At 43.5% G+C, this 14,949-nt stretch overlaps 2 protein-coding genes across 8 annotated transcripts in view; one reads left to right on the top strand and one right to left on the bottom strand.

Annotated features, from left to right (window-relative positions):
- ECD (ecdysoneless cell cycle regulator) overlaps positions 1-9,581 on the bottom strand; it is a 32,447-nt gene extending 22,866 nt beyond the window's left edge. The window contains exons 1-3 of one of the 2 annotated variants that reach the window (XM_084794952.1): positions 9,327-9,581; positions 7,412-7,700; positions 3,951-4,068 (exon numbers count right to left, since the gene is read on the bottom strand). In XM_084794952.1, the coding sequence (XP_084651078.1) occupies positions 3,951-4,068; positions 7,412-7,616 (323 nt within the window). In that variant the 5' untranslated portion in view covers positions 7,617-7,700; positions 9,327-9,581. The remainder of the gene's footprint in view (positions 1-3,950; positions 4,069-7,411; positions 7,701-9,326) is intronic. The other variant, XM_084794953.1, reaches the window with a different exon arrangement.
- Positions 9,582-9,672: 91 nt separating this feature from the next.
- The window catches only part of FAM149B1 (family with sequence similarity 149 member B1), a 44,366-nt gene continuing 39,089 nt past the window's right edge, over positions 9,673-14,949 (top strand). For all 6 annotated transcript variants that reach the window (XM_084794976.1, XM_084794975.1, XM_084794974.1 and 3 more), the window contains exons 1-2: positions 9,673-9,863; positions 14,229-14,333. In XM_084794976.1, the coding sequence (XP_084651102.1) occupies positions 9,817-9,863; positions 14,229-14,333 (152 nt within the window). In that variant the 5' untranslated portion in view covers positions 9,673-9,816. The remainder of the gene's footprint in view (positions 9,864-14,228; positions 14,334-14,949) is intronic.

The following is a 14,949-nucleotide window of genomic DNA, read 5'->3' as shown; positions in this document are numbered from 1 at the left end:
ATTTTTAAAAAGAGGGAAGGTCTGAAGAAATGGCCCAGTGGTTAAGAACATTGGCTGCTCTTCCAGAGGACCAGGGTTCAATTCCCAGCACCCACATGGCAGCTCACAACTGTTGGCAGCTCCAGTTCTGCGGTATCTGATGCCCTCACACGACCTACATGGCAGGCAAAACACCAACCAATGCTCATAAAATAAAAATAATTTTTTTAGAAGAAGAAAGTTAAGACTGAGAAGCTGGAGAGGTGGTCAGCTGGTAGAGGCCCCTGCTGTGCAAGCATGGCAACCTGTGGTTGATCCCCAGACCCCACAAAAAATGAGAGGAAGAGAACAGACTCCATAAAGTTATCCCGAGACCCACATTGCACGGTGCACACAGGGCTTCCTTTCCCCAGGTATAACGTGCATGCACACACACAGCAATATGAATAAATAACAAGTTTAAACTATTTTTATTCTATGTGTATTTTGCCTACAAATCCCTATCTGCATCCTGTGTGTACAGTGCCCACAGAGGACAGAAGAGGGTGTTGGGCCTCTGAGAACTAGAGTTACAGACAGTTACGTTATCTGAAGGGTGGCATAAAGATCCAGACTGAAAAGCAACCCTACATGAGAACTCATGCGTGAGCATGTGCTTTACAGGCACAGAAATGTAAAGGTGTTTTAGAGCAGAGTAGCAAAACAGTCACAACTGTCCTTTAGAAAGACCATTGTGGCAGGGACAGAGAATAAGTGTTTCTATCTTCTTACATTAAAAACAACCCCAAAAAACATCTGACATAGAAGTAGGTGTCTAATATTTATCTGTGTGTTTGTGTGTAAACCCATGCCTGGCCCAAGGAGGCCAAAAGAAAGCTTTGGATCCCAGGGAACTGGAGTTACAGACAGTTGTGAACTGCCTGGTGAATGGATGCTGGGAACTGAACTCGGGTCCTCTGGAAGACCAAGCAAGTGTTCCTAACTGCTCTCTCCCCAGCCATGGTGTCTAACACTTACAGAGCTTTATAGACCAAGTGTGTAATAGGAACTATCCTTTTATGAATATTCAGAATCTGTAAAAATAAAAGTGTTGCCCTTCCTTATTATCCTTGAAAAGATAGAACTAGAAAAACAGATCATAATCTTTACAGAGTATATTACTGTTAATAATTTTTAGATGTGGAAAGAGCACACATTTAAGAAGGTTTTTACTATTCTTATACAGAAAAGCAACTATAGTTAATAACAATGCATTATGTTCCTGGAAGTTAGAGAGAAATATATGTTTTTTTATTTGTATGTGTATGATTTTTTTTTTTTTTTTTTTTTTTTTGCCTGCATATATGTCTGTGCCCCACATGCATGCCTGGTGATGCTGAGGTCAGAAGACAATTGGATCCCCTGGAACTGGAGTTAGGATGGATGTTAGCTGCCAAGTGAGTGCTGGAAAACAGCAGGGGCAACAAGTGTTCTTAAGTGCTTGGAAATCTCTCCAGCTCCTGTTGATTTTAATTAAAAAATAAAATAAAATAAAAGATAAAGGCTGGGAAGGGAGACAGCTCGGTCAGTAAAGTGCTTACCATACAAGGATAAAGACCCAGGTTAGGGGGCTGGAGAGATGGCTCAGAGGATAAGAACACTGTCTGCTCTTCCAGGGGTCCTGAGTTCAATTCCCAGCAACCACATGGTGGCTCACAGCCATCTATACTGAGATCTGGTGCCCTCTTCTGGTGTGCAGGTGTACATGCAGGCAGAACACTGTGCATGTAATAAATAAATAATTAAAAAAAAATTTAAAAAAAAAAAAAAAGACCCAGGTTAGTCCTGCAGATCCCATGTTACACAGCCTGGTGTGGCTCTGTGTGCTCGTAATCTCAGCACTGGGAGGCAGAGAGAGAGGAGCTCCAGGTTCTGTGAAAGACCCTGGGAGCCCTGGGGGCCATTAGTGAGTGAGCTTTCCTGCCAACTTGATAGGAAACCAGTGTAACTGTGCGTTGTTGTGGGCAATTCATGCCAGTTCAAGTGGCTGGGAAAGCCTTCCTGGTTGTGGACTCCCTTGGTAAACTTTGTAAACCCTGGCCCCAGACTTTCTACTGGCCCTGTCATTTTTCTAATGGCTGTAATGGGAGGCAGGAGAGTGGCTAGTGTCTTATAAGAAAAAAAGGAAAATCCACCGATCTCTGAGCTTGCCATAGAAACCCACCAATCCCTGAGCTCCCCCAAACTCAGGACTTGAAATCCCACCAACCCCGACCCTGGAAATCTCTACCCTGGAAATACCGCCCCCCCCCCCACCGACAACCCCCCAAGAAACCCAATATAAAGCCTGTGTCTGCTCAGTTCCCTACGTTTCTCAATCTACCAGAGGCAGCCACCCTCCTGGGGTTTTCCCCTCCCAATAAATCTCTTGTGTGAGGTTTGTTGTGTGGGGTGACTTTGTGGTATTCCTTGGCTCCCAACTGCCGGGGTACCTTTCGCTTACATCCATATTGCTGACATTGTAGAATCATGAAAACAAATATTTAGGAGACTCAACATATATGCATACATATATGTATGTATGTATATGCACACAAATATCTTCTTTTCTTTATTTTATTTATTTATTTATTTTTCTTCTTCAAGATAGGGTTTCTCTGTATCACCTGGCTGTCCCAGACTCGCTTTGTAGACCAGGCTGGCCTCAAACTCACATCAGTCTGACTGCCTCTGCCTCCCTGGATGCTGGGATTACAGGCATGCACCACCACACCCGACTTTCTTTTTTAAACACAGTCTCATTTAGAGTCCTGGTGGGACTGGCACTTGATATGTAAACTAGACTAGTCTTGAACTTGAAGAGATCCAACTGCCTTTGCCCACTAAAAATGCTGGGATTAGGTGTATACCACCAAGTCAGATTTCCTTTTGTTTTTAATCCACATTAAAAATTAACGATGAGTCAGGCATGGTGGCACTCGCCTTTAATCCTAGCACTGGGGAGGCAGAAGCAGGCAGATCGCTGAGTTAGAGGCCATCCTGGTCTACAAAGCAAGTTTAGGACAGCCAAGGATACACAGAGAAACCTTGTCTCAAAAAAAAAAAAGTTAATGATGAAGCCAGGAGTGGTGGTGCATGCTTTTAATCCCAACACTCAGGGAGGCAGAGGCAGGGGGCTCACTTTGAATTCGAGGTCACCCTGGTCTACAAATGAGTCCAAGACAGCCAAGACTACACAAAGAGACCCTGTCTCAAAAAACTTTAAAAAAAATTTTTTTTTTTTTTATTTTTGCTAGTTCCAGGACACGCAGAGTTACACAGGAAAACCCTGTCTCAAAAAGTCCCACCACCACCACAAAAATCACAATGAGCCAGGCATGGTGGTGCACACCTTTAATCCCAGCACTTGGAAGGGAGAGATAGGCAGGTGTCTCTGAGTTCGAGGCCAGCCTGGTCTACCGACTAAATTCCAGGGTAGCCAAGGCTACACAGAGAAACCCTGTCTCAAAACAACAAACAAAAGCTCAGGACGCTAACTTGGGGAAACCAGCAGCACAGCACCCCTTTTATGCTGTTTCACATATGGTAGCACAAGCGTCTCTTCTCCCACGACTGGCGCTTCCTGTTTCTGTAAAGCAGGGTATTAACAGCACAGGCCAGGCTGGCCGCAGAGCCTCCACACTCTCCCTCTTCCTCCTAAGCACTGGCACCTCAGGCATCCACCATGCCAGGCCATAACTAAAATTCAAAAATAGCAAAGCCTGAAATGAGAAGGTTTTTCTTGAAGTATTTGGGGAGTTAAGATCTTGGGTATCTTTCTTAAGAAAACAAAGTCACAAGAGAATAGAAAGAAAATAGTCAGTTTTTCAATCTGCCCCACATTTGAACAATTTCTACCAGACCTCAGACAAAAATTACTAAACAGACTCAACTATAATCATTCATGCTTTAAAATAAGAATTTCTTTAGAATAATTAAAATAATGACAATACCTTGCCACCAACTCTGGAAATGCCTTTGTAATCTGCTTTATTATATAAACAATAAACCATTCATCCTCAATGTTATCTCCAAACTTTGTCACGCCGTATATATGAGCAGGAATACCTCCTACAAACAAGAGAGGAGTAATCATAGGTCAGGCAAGTCTGTCACTACAAGGAAAAATACACATGTGCATTCAATAACCAGCCACTGACTAGGTCCCAAGAAGTATTCTGGGAGCTTGTCATTCTGAATAAGATACGGAATTTGTATTTCTGAGGACTTTGAGTCTAAAACAAGGAACAGATAACCAAACTGGTTTTTTGTTTTGTCTTGTTTTGTTTTGTTTCTTTTGTTTTTCGAGACAGGGTTTCTCTGTATAGCCTTGGCTGTCCTGGACTCACTTTGTAGACCAGGCTGGCCTCGAACTCACGAAGGTCCCCGTCTCTGCTTCCTGAGTGCTGGGATTAAAGGCGTGTGCCACCATGTCCGGCTTAACCAAACTGTCTTTAAAGGCACACTAAAGGTTGTGTGAATGGGAGGAGTGATGGGTGCAGACAGCCAGAACTGGACTTTGCAGGGAGAAGGGCCAGCATGGCCGAAGGCACAGAGTTACAGGAGACAAGGGAGCATCATGCAGATGTAAGGATTCTGCTTTTGGGAGAGCAGGACATTTCACACAAGTGCACTATCCATACATACACATTAACATCACATGCTTAAACAACCAAAAGGAAGTCACAGAAGTGAAAAAATATCTTGGAACAAATGAAAATGAAGTATTATATATGAGAATTCATAAAATTTTGCAAAACAGTGATAGCAACCGTTCACTGCAGGCATATGGTGACTGTGTAATTCAAATGCTATTTTCTCTGGCTGCAAACCTTGTTCTGAGAATCTCTTGTCTCAATGTTGTGTAAACACTGCTCCCCAGTTGTCTCCTGATATGCCAATAAAACAGCTTACAGCCAATCACTGAGCAGGGAGAACAGGGCTGGACTTTCTGCCAGCCAGGGGAGAAGGAGTTAAAAAGGAAGTCGGGGATTCTGTAATGGGAGACATCAGGAGAAGGAGCTAAATTAAGAAAACTACAAAGTGCAAGTATCTCTTGGATGTACGCTGGAAGGAAACCAAATTAGCTTAGAGGGTTAAGAATAGATTAATAACTGCTCAGTTCTTGTGCTGTGAAGCTTGTTTAAATACTAAAGTCTTGAGCTGGGCATGGTGGTGCACACCTTTAATTCCACCACCCAGCAGGCAGAGGCAGGTCGATCTCTGTGAGACTGGGGCCAGCCTGGTCTACAAAGTAAGTCCAGGACAGCCAAGGCTACACAGAGAAACCCTGTTTTGAGGAACCAAAATAAATAAATAAAGTCTTAATTATTTGTGTGATAGAAATTGAGAAACAAACAGTTTTATGAAAATAACTTTTAACAGTTTCGTTATGGAACATATGAGACATCTCATTACAGTTATACAACATACTCTAACTCTAAGAAAGCAGAAAAACAAGCTGGGGTAGCGGTGGTGCACTCCTGTGATCCCAGCACTCTGGGAGGCAGAGGCAGGTGGATCTCTGTGAGTTCGAGGCCAGCCTGGTCTACAAAGCAAGACAGACAAGGCTACACAGAGAAACCTTGTCTCAAAAAACAAAAAGAAAGAAAGAAGGCACTGTCATTACACTATTTCTACAGAATATAAAAGATTACAAGGAAATCAATGAATGTTTTATACTGAGTAATATATATACTAAGAACATATGCCTGAGTGTACAGGTATACTGCGATACCCATAAGAAATGGATAAATCCTATCAAGATCTTGACTCAATCATGAAGAAGCAGAAAATACTGTTAGACCTATAACTGGGAAGGTTATTGAATTAGAAATCAAAAACCTCTAACAGGAGTGGCACACACTGGGGAGGCTGGAGCAGGAGGCTCATGAGATCGAGGCAGGCTGAGGTACAGCGACCCACGTGACCAGTGTGAAACCACACGCTAAAACAAACCCCCTTAAGTTGATTTTTTTTCAGGTATTTTTTATCACAACAATGAAAACTGACTAACCAAATTCAATAACACATTTAACGAGTTATAATACTACAATCGTGTGGGATTTATTCCTAGACTATAAAGATGGTTCAACACATAAAAATCAATCAATGTGGGGCTGGAGAGATGTCTCCGTAGTTAAGAGCACTGGCTCTTGCAGATGCTCAGAACCATCTGTGACTCCAGTTCCAAGGGACCTGACACCCTTCTCTGGCCTGAGGGCACTGATTGAACATGGTGCACAGACATACGTGCATGCAAACACTCATGCACATAAAATAAATAAATAAAAATGTAAGAAATCAGTCAATGTATTGTACCACATGAACGTAAACAAATGCAACATGGGGTCTACCAGAGCAATGGCAGAAAACTAAACAAACAAAACACAGGTGAGATGACCAGCCTGCTCAACTCTGCTGCTCACTCCAACTCACCCTTCTCTCTCCAGTTAGAAAAGCTCTGGTTAAAGTACAATTTTCATTTACAATCTACATTGGACTGCATCCACAGGAAAACGAAGGACGGTAAGCCAGGAGGGACACAATGCAATCTGTGTTCTACCAAGGTACCTGTCAACAATGTGGTGCACTCAAGAGACTGAACCAGAGAAGTTGGGAAGCTGTGCTTTTCCAGATAAAAGAATAAAGAGTATCCACACTGGGATCAAACAGGGGTGGAAAGGATATTTTGGAAATGCTTACACTAGGTCTTCCTGCCTGAATGAACGTAGCAAAGTGCCGAGTATAATTTGAGATACTAACAAGCAGGGCTGGAGAGACGGCTCAGTGGGTAAGAGCACTGTCTGTTCTTCCTGAGTGCAATTCCCAGCAACCACAAGGCTCACAACCATCTACAATGTGATCTGATGCCCTCTTCTGGCCTGCAGATGTAAATGCAGACAGACACTGTATACATAATAAATAAATAAGCAAGCAAGCATTGAGTAGTAATAAGGAACTATGACTGAAGAAACAGAATAAGCCTGGACCGTGCCACATGGGCACAGCAATTCAAGTTCAGAACAAGGTGCCGTGGCGCACGTCTTTAGTCCCAGTCCTCTGGGTCAGAGGCAGGTGGATCACTGTGAGTTCCAGGCTGGCCTAGTCCTGAGTGCAGGACAGCCAAGGCTACACAGAGAAACCCTGTTTCAAAAAACAAAAAACAAACAAACAAATAAAACCCCCAAACCCAAAAACAAAACAAAAAACTAGACACAAAAACAAACAAAACCCCAACAACAACAAATAAAGTTCAGAACAACAGCCGCAATGCCCAAAATGCCCAAATTCTTATTCATATGGTATATATTTAAATTTATAGGCTTAAATGTATGAGGGCAAACAGCACTAATTTTAAAAGCTGTGGGCGTACATCTCTCTCAGGCAACACTGAATGAAAGGATTACTTTACCTTTGGCAGGTTTATAGTTGAGATTAAAGGGCTGATTCTGCCAGATATAAGGAACCAGTACAGGTGCAAATTGGGTCATTATTTTTTCAATGTACTTCTGAAGAATCTCTCTGTGTTCTTCTGTGTCTCTTGCTTTATCTGGTACCAGGAACAGATGGTACTCCACAGCATCTTCTACCATTGCAAGCTTCATACTGCCCTCCATTCCTCTTTGAAAATGGCATCCAAAGTTTCAGTGATATGAGCCACACAGGAGAAATCACAGCATTCCCAAAACTCTTCTAGGTAACTGCATTATTTCCCAAAACATAAACGAATCTACCATCACTACGGTTTTGGCCTTTACCAGATACCACCTGACTTATTATTCTCCAAATGACATTTATACTTAAAACTACATCCCTTAAGTTGTGTTAAATGGAAACCTTGATATTATGGAGTGATTGGAGATCCAACAACACACTTTCCAAACCACGTAAGTACGTAAGAATAAAAATTAAAGTTAGCTAGGTGCAATGGGTGTGACTATGGTCTCAGCTGAGAGACAGAGGCAAGAGCATCACCCGAGTCCAGGAGGTCAAGGCTAGGCTAGGCAACACAGCAAGACTGTTTCACAAACAAACTAAACACTTGCCTGTAGTGGATGTATGCAAGTTTTTGTTTTGATCCCAAGTGTGGGATGGGGAACAGACTTGTGAGAGAACAGGTGATGTTTACCCACTAGAAGACCAACCACCTTGTGCGCAGGCTTGGTTTCTGCCAGCTTAAACATATCCTAGTACACACTCTAAAAGGAGATATGTATATGAGCCCAAAACAGGAGGCGGGGATTTTTCAGTCTTGGTAATATTTGGCTATTTATCGCTCCATTTCATGACGCTCCTAGAGAGACCGCTCCAGAGAACGCTTACGGGGCTTAGGGTTCTGGCTGCTGTTGCAGGTTCCAGCAGCAAGTTTAGTTGAATTGCTGGTCTGCTGAAATCCTTCCTACCACACCAGGGGAATCGCTCCCAGCAACTCAATTCAACATGGTCTACTTCTCCTGTTCCCACTAACCTCTTTTGTCTCCTATCTAGGGTAGGTGTGTCGGAAGGGAGGTGTAAGCATTAAAGAACCTCAGATAAAGTACGTTTGGAAAAGGTCGAAGCCTATACTTGCCCCTAGATTAGTAGCAGCATGTGCAGCACAATTTGAAAGCATTACATTACTATCCGTTGTTTTCTCTCAAAACTTCCTGGGCGTCTATTGCACACTTTGGGCACTTTACTTTCCTTCTTGAGCTTTCTCGTGAACTGTGGAATGGAAGTGTTACTCTGCCACCTTTAAAACACCTCATTACTTTAAAATTGTGTTATTAAGTGCGTTTGAAAAAAGCAATATCGGGCTGGAGAGAGGACCCAGAGGTTAAGGGCACTGGCTGCTCTTCCAGTGGTCCTGAGTTCAGTTCCCAGCACCCACGTGGTGGCTGACAGCCATCTACAATGTGATTTGGTGCCCTCTTCTAGCCTGCAGGTGTACATGCAGACAGAACACTGTACACATAATAAATAATCTTTAAATAAAAAAAAGAAAAAGAAAAAGCAATATCCGTCGCTCTACAGGACTTAAGTCTATAGAAGATTTAAAGCTGTGCTACCGTTTCTTCTCAAAATAATTTGTCACGGTCTGGATGACCATCTAATGCAGCGATTTGATTCTTCAGCTGACTTGGCTTTGCAATGTACCAATAAGGAACCTGCATCGTCTATGCAACTACCCATTCACTACGTAAATTAGAATCGTGCTGCCTCTCAACCCGGAGGGTTAAGGCAAAATCTACCCTCCCTCCCGCTAAATCCAAACAGGACCTCTTATGTAGAATTAACAGAGTCAGAATTGGACTTAAGATCATTCGGTTTCAAGATAAATGACATACCTGGCGCGGTCTAGTACTCTTTCATCAATCTAGACTCCTTCCACCCGATAAAGGTAACGTTACGTTTCCTTTTACTACCTCTCTGATGCGCCTCTGTGGCACCTTTCCTTGGCCGTCTCTTCCACTAGGACACTTAGTCAGAGGCTACCACCAACCGCTCGACCCCAGCTCATGCTGGATCCTCACGTCCGCTTCGGCCCAGACCTGAGTCTGAGAAGCCTGGAAGCCGACGTGCGGTCGTTAATGAGCATCGGAGCCAATTTCTGGACGATGCTGTACTTCTCCGTCACTTCCGCTGATGAGAGGAAGGAAGCTGGTCGGAAGCCTATAGAGTGGGAACTCTGGGAGGTGGCGGTGCGGAATCTAAGCGACGGGGCAAGACGGGGCCGGTAGGTGGCAGGAGGGGGCCGGGCCGGAGCCGGCGGGAGGGCCAGGCCCCGAGGCCCCCGCCCTGGCTTGCCCACCCTTGCCGCGGAGGAAAAAAAGGAGGATGATTTCCAGATACACTCGGAAGGCCGTGCCACAGAGCGTGGAGCTGTGAGTGATTGCTCTGCTCGCCCAGCCTGGGTCGCGGGAGCGCTAGGGACCATCCCCGACCAGTCCTCTCCTTTCCTTTCCAGGGCTAGGGATGGAAAGTATTATCCCGAAATCTCTCCTCCCCGCCCTGGCGGAAGCTGCTTCCTGTTCTTGGGTCACCAGCTGAGAGTTTGTTGTCACCCATGCTGTCCTAAGACTGTCTTTGGGGCTGTTATCTACCTGAGTTGAGGGAATGGACCGCCGGAAGCATTTATCATCCCCACAATTCTTTTGGCCCCACTGAAGAGAATAGCTGAATGCTACAATAACGTTGAACGCGTCTAGTTCCAAGCACCATGCAAAGCCGTTTGCTTTAAATGCATTAGCAAAGTCAGATTGAGACTGACCTTGCACATCCTACAGATAAAGATTACAGATCTACAGACTGTTCTGAGAAGAACAAACCTAGAGTCAATCGGATTCTAAAGCCTACTGTCCTGCCTAAACCTCCTGCAAAGAAGGGTCCGTTTTGTTTGTAGAGTAAAAAGCAAGCACTTGTAGTTTAAAGACCCTCGGTGTGCCCTTAGTAAAGTGTTGTAATTTGGCAGGTAATGCCTTATATTTGCTGCAATTTCAAAAGAGCCTTGAGTTTCTTGAACCTTTCAACAATTCTGACAGGTGGCTATAACTAGCTTCTATTTTTCAGAGGAAATTTTAAAAGGTTTCACTTTGTTTTGTTTTGTTTTGAGACAGAGTTTCTCTGTGTAGCCTTGGCTGTCCTGGACTTGCATTGTAAACCAGCCTGACCTGGAACTCACAGAAGTCGGCTTGCCTCTGCCTTCCCCAGCGCAGGGATTACAAGCATGCACCGCCAAGCCTGGCTAGGTTCCACATCTTAAGCCAATAGATTCTAAATTTTTAAAAATCCAAGTCCCATTGTTCCCCCTCGTTAAACTAGGTAATTTCAGTAGCCATACACTTGTTAAATATTGGCTATGTATGCCAGTAACCTTCATTTAAAGTCACACTTGAGATTTTGGATGGGCACTTTTCTTGCCATGCTGCTTTTTGGGGTTTTGTTTGTTTGTTTGTTTGTTTTTTGAGTCAGGGTTTCTCTGTGTAGCCTTGGCTGTCCTGGACTCACTTTGTAGACCAGGCTGGCCTCGAACTCACAGCGAGTGCTGGGATTAAAGGCATGCGCCATGTAGCTTTTAGGCAAATTACTAAATCAGGGAGCCCCGCGGTGATGGCGCATATCTTTAATCCCAGCACTAAGTAGGCAGAGGCAGGCAGAGCTCTGAGTTCAAGGCCAAATGGTCTACAGAGCAAGTTCCAGGACAGCCAGGGCTACACAGAGAGAAACCTGTCTAAAAAAATAAAAATAAAAATAAAATCTGGGCCTTCCTGTCTATGTATACAAATAAGAACTACAAGCAACCCTAAAATGATGGCACAGGGGTGGCCCATGGCAGGTCCGAGATAGCTGGTAACACTGCTTGCCTCTTCCCACCTTTACTTGGTGAAAAAGCCATACAAAGAAAAGAACCTCTCCTTGCTTTTCAGAAGCATGTTCTCTATTAAGGAATGTGTTATTTACATAAGAACAAAATGGACAATAAGCTCTTTAGGGAATAAGACTAAAAAACAGTCGTTTCCCGAAAGTGAGAAGGGGTTGACTTAAAATCTGCTTTTAATTTTTAAAAATTCATTTTGTGTTTGTGCGCGCGTGTAGGCATGCACCATAGCACACATTCAGAGGTCAGAAGACAGTTTACAAGAATCACTCCTTTAAGCCAGGTGCAGTGGGAACACCTGTATCCCCAAGTGAAGGAGAGAGAAACCTGTTTTTTAGGATTCCAAATGTGGGCTCAGAACGGTCTCATGAGAGAACAGGTGAGGGTAATTCACTAGAAGAGCAACCCCTCCTGCAGGAGCTTGATTGTTGCCAGCTGAAAAGATCCCGTGAACAGACTCTGGGAGGAGATATATAAATGAGCCCAGAACTGGAGGCGGTTTTTTTGGAGACTTGGGATAGATTTAGCTGTTTATCACTGCACTTCAAGACGCTCCTAGAGAGAACCGCTCGAGGGAAGGCTTCGGGGCTCCGGCTCCTGCTGAGGTTCTGGGTTCTAGTTACCCCAGTTTCCAGCAGAAGAAATCCTGCGGCTCACACCTGGAGAATCGTTCCTCGGAACAGATATTCTTAAGGTTTTGTATTGTGTCCATTAATCCTCATTTCCTACTGTTTTGGTTAGTCAGGTTATAAGTGATGTATGCTCGGTCACTAAATTGTTAATAAAATATATTGGTTAAGAAAATTGAGCCTACACCCAGCACTCAGAGAGGCAGAGGCAGGCTGATCTCTGTGAGTTTGAGGCCAGCCTGGTCTACAAAGCAAGTCCAGGAAAGCCAAGGCTACACAGAGAAACCCTACCTTGGAAAAAAAAAAAGAATCACTCTTTTGTGTGAGTCTTGGGGACTGAACTCAGGTCACAAGGCCTGGTTTTAAGTACCTTTATTTACTTAGCTGTGTCAGCCTCAGATTTGCTTTTATAATTCAACCAGAGAAGTTAAAAATACATTTTAAAAAAAGTTTTTCAAGACAGGATCTCTCTGTGTTATCTTGGCAGTTCAAGGCTTGCTTTGTAGACCAGGCTGGTCTCAAACTCACATTGATCCACCTGTCTCTGCCTCCCAGTGCTGGGATTAAAGGAGTGTGCCACCACGACCAGCTTTAAAAATAATATATTCTTATGAAGAAACTCTGGATAGCTATTTTTTGATCTGGACTTACTGAGCCCATGAAGTTATACTACTTGTTTTTGGTGCTATCTTGATAGTTCCTAAAAATGACCTTTCCAAAAGGGAATCATAGTGGACAATGAAGATTAAATGCATTTAAGTGATAGTACATTAAAATGAATTTTTTTGTGTGTTAGATGTTATAGTGTTAATCCATTTTGAAGCTTTTCTAAATTACTAATCATAGATGTTAAAAAGAGCTTAGCAAAACCGATTTTCCTGTCTCAAAAAAACCAAAAATAAATAAATAAAAATTTAAAAAGAAAAAAAATTGAACATAAAGATATAAACCAAGTGTGATGGGTTGGCTTTTGTTTTTCTTTTTTCTTTTTGGTATTTTGAGACAGGGTTTCTCTGTGTAGCCCTGGCTGTCTTGTACTCCATTTGTAGACCAGGCTGTCCTCGAACTCACAGACATCTGCCAGCTTCTGCCTCCCAAGTGCTGGAATTAAAGGCGTGTGCCAACACACCCAGTTGGCTTTTTTTTTTTTAATGTGACTGCTCGAAAATGACATTCATGAGCTGGAGTGATGGCTCAGAGGTTGAAAGCACTGGCTGTTCTTCCAAAGGTCCTGAGTTCAATTCACAGCAACCACATTGTGGCTCATAACCATCTGTAATGAAATCCGGTGCCCTCTTCTGGCCTGCTCACTCATATGCAGGCTGAATACTATATAAATAAATAGGTAAATAAATCTAAGAAAAGAAAAGAAAATGACATTCATAGTTTTTTGTTTGTTTTTAACCATACATTTGTTGGACACTGCTCCTCTGGAATCTTTTCTTCTGGGCTTGTCCACTGGGATAAACGATCAGTCAGCTAGTATATCTTCCAGCCATAGTTATCTAGAGTAGGCACCTTTTCCCCACAAAGTTCTCTAGTCAAATACATTCAGGAGACATGGTTGGCTATAGAGTCTTAGAAGTTTCCTCACAGAGAGTATTCTCAGCGCCTTTATATGAAAATGCACATCATAAACCCTAGAACACGCTATTTCACTTAAAGCACAGGAGTAAATATATGCTTATTATAATATGATAGTGAGCAATGGAGTCAGTGTTCAGAGCTAAGTAGTCTGGCTCCAGCACTCCTCAGAGGAAATGAGTAGTTTGAGTTTTTAGTGAATTGTACTGTATTTGTATGTAAAGCCAAGATCCCAGTTAGTGGAATGTACACTTTAATTTTCTCTGTCTCTAATGGTAGACATGGTTAAAAAATATATTGGGAGACTGAAGAAATGGCTCAAAAATTAAAAGTACTTACTGTTTTGCAGAGGAGCTGAGTTGAGTTGCAGCACCCATGTCAGGAGGCTCACAGTGCGTCTAACTCAAGTTCCAGGAGCCCTGACCCGCTTTGTGCACGTGGTCCGCACAGACTCACAGGCATAGATACCTACACATAAACTTTAAACTGGTTTCTAAGTATTGTTACAGGGGATGACAAGACGGTCAGCATGTAAACGCCTGGCCACCAGGGCTGGTCCCAGTCTTCACACGCACACCATGCCATGCGCATACACAGAGAGTAAGAGGAGTAGTAAGCACTGTGAGCTGGTGACTGAGACTGTTCGTTGTCTTTCACAGGAAAGGACTAACAAAGCACGCTCTTAACCATCACCCACTTCCAGAGCAGCTGGGTGACATTTCCTCAGCCAACGACAGCCAGGAAAAAGACACAAGTTCTCAAAGGTACTAACAAAGCACACTTGCTTTCTCACTGCACTTGCTAATGGTACGGACCTTTTTATTAGGCCCACACCTGTGCTAGTGAAACAAAACAAGGGTTTTTATCTTTATATGAGTCTGTGGCAGGAGGCTGGAGCTCAGGCTTACAAAGCCAGCCTCGTCTCCGCCCATCCCCCCCACCGTGTGTGTGTGTGTGTGTGTGTGTGTGTGTGTGTGTGTTTGTGTGTTTATACACTTTGTCCCCACTCAGGACTTCAGGACCATTTAATTTTCATTCTGGAACTGATCATGGAAACAATGTTTCATTTATTTTCATAACTTTCTAGAAGTAGCAGTATAAAATCTTATTTTTTTAATTGTGTGTGAGAGAGAGACAAAGATTGTAAGCTTGTATACAGGACTTGAGTGGCAGCAGAGACTAGAGCTCAGGCGGCCTGAGCTGCCCAGCAGGGGCGCTGGGCACTGAACTGGGTTCTCTTGAAGCGGTACGTGCTCTAGCTTCAGAGGAATCTCTCCAGCCCAGCAGCAGTAGTATTTAGTACTAGAAGTAGTAATTAGATTCAAAAGGGATCAGATAAGCACGCCTTATAATCCCAGCACTGGAGAGGCAGAGGCAGGC

The sequence above is a fragment of the Acomys minous genome (assembly GCF_964271855.1).
Source record: "Acomys minous genome assembly, chromosome: 9".
NCBI classification, from domain to species: Eukaryota; Metazoa; Chordata; class Mammalia; order Rodentia; family Muridae; genus Acomys; species Acomys minous.
This window is presented reverse-complemented; position numbering and strand designations above follow the sequence as displayed.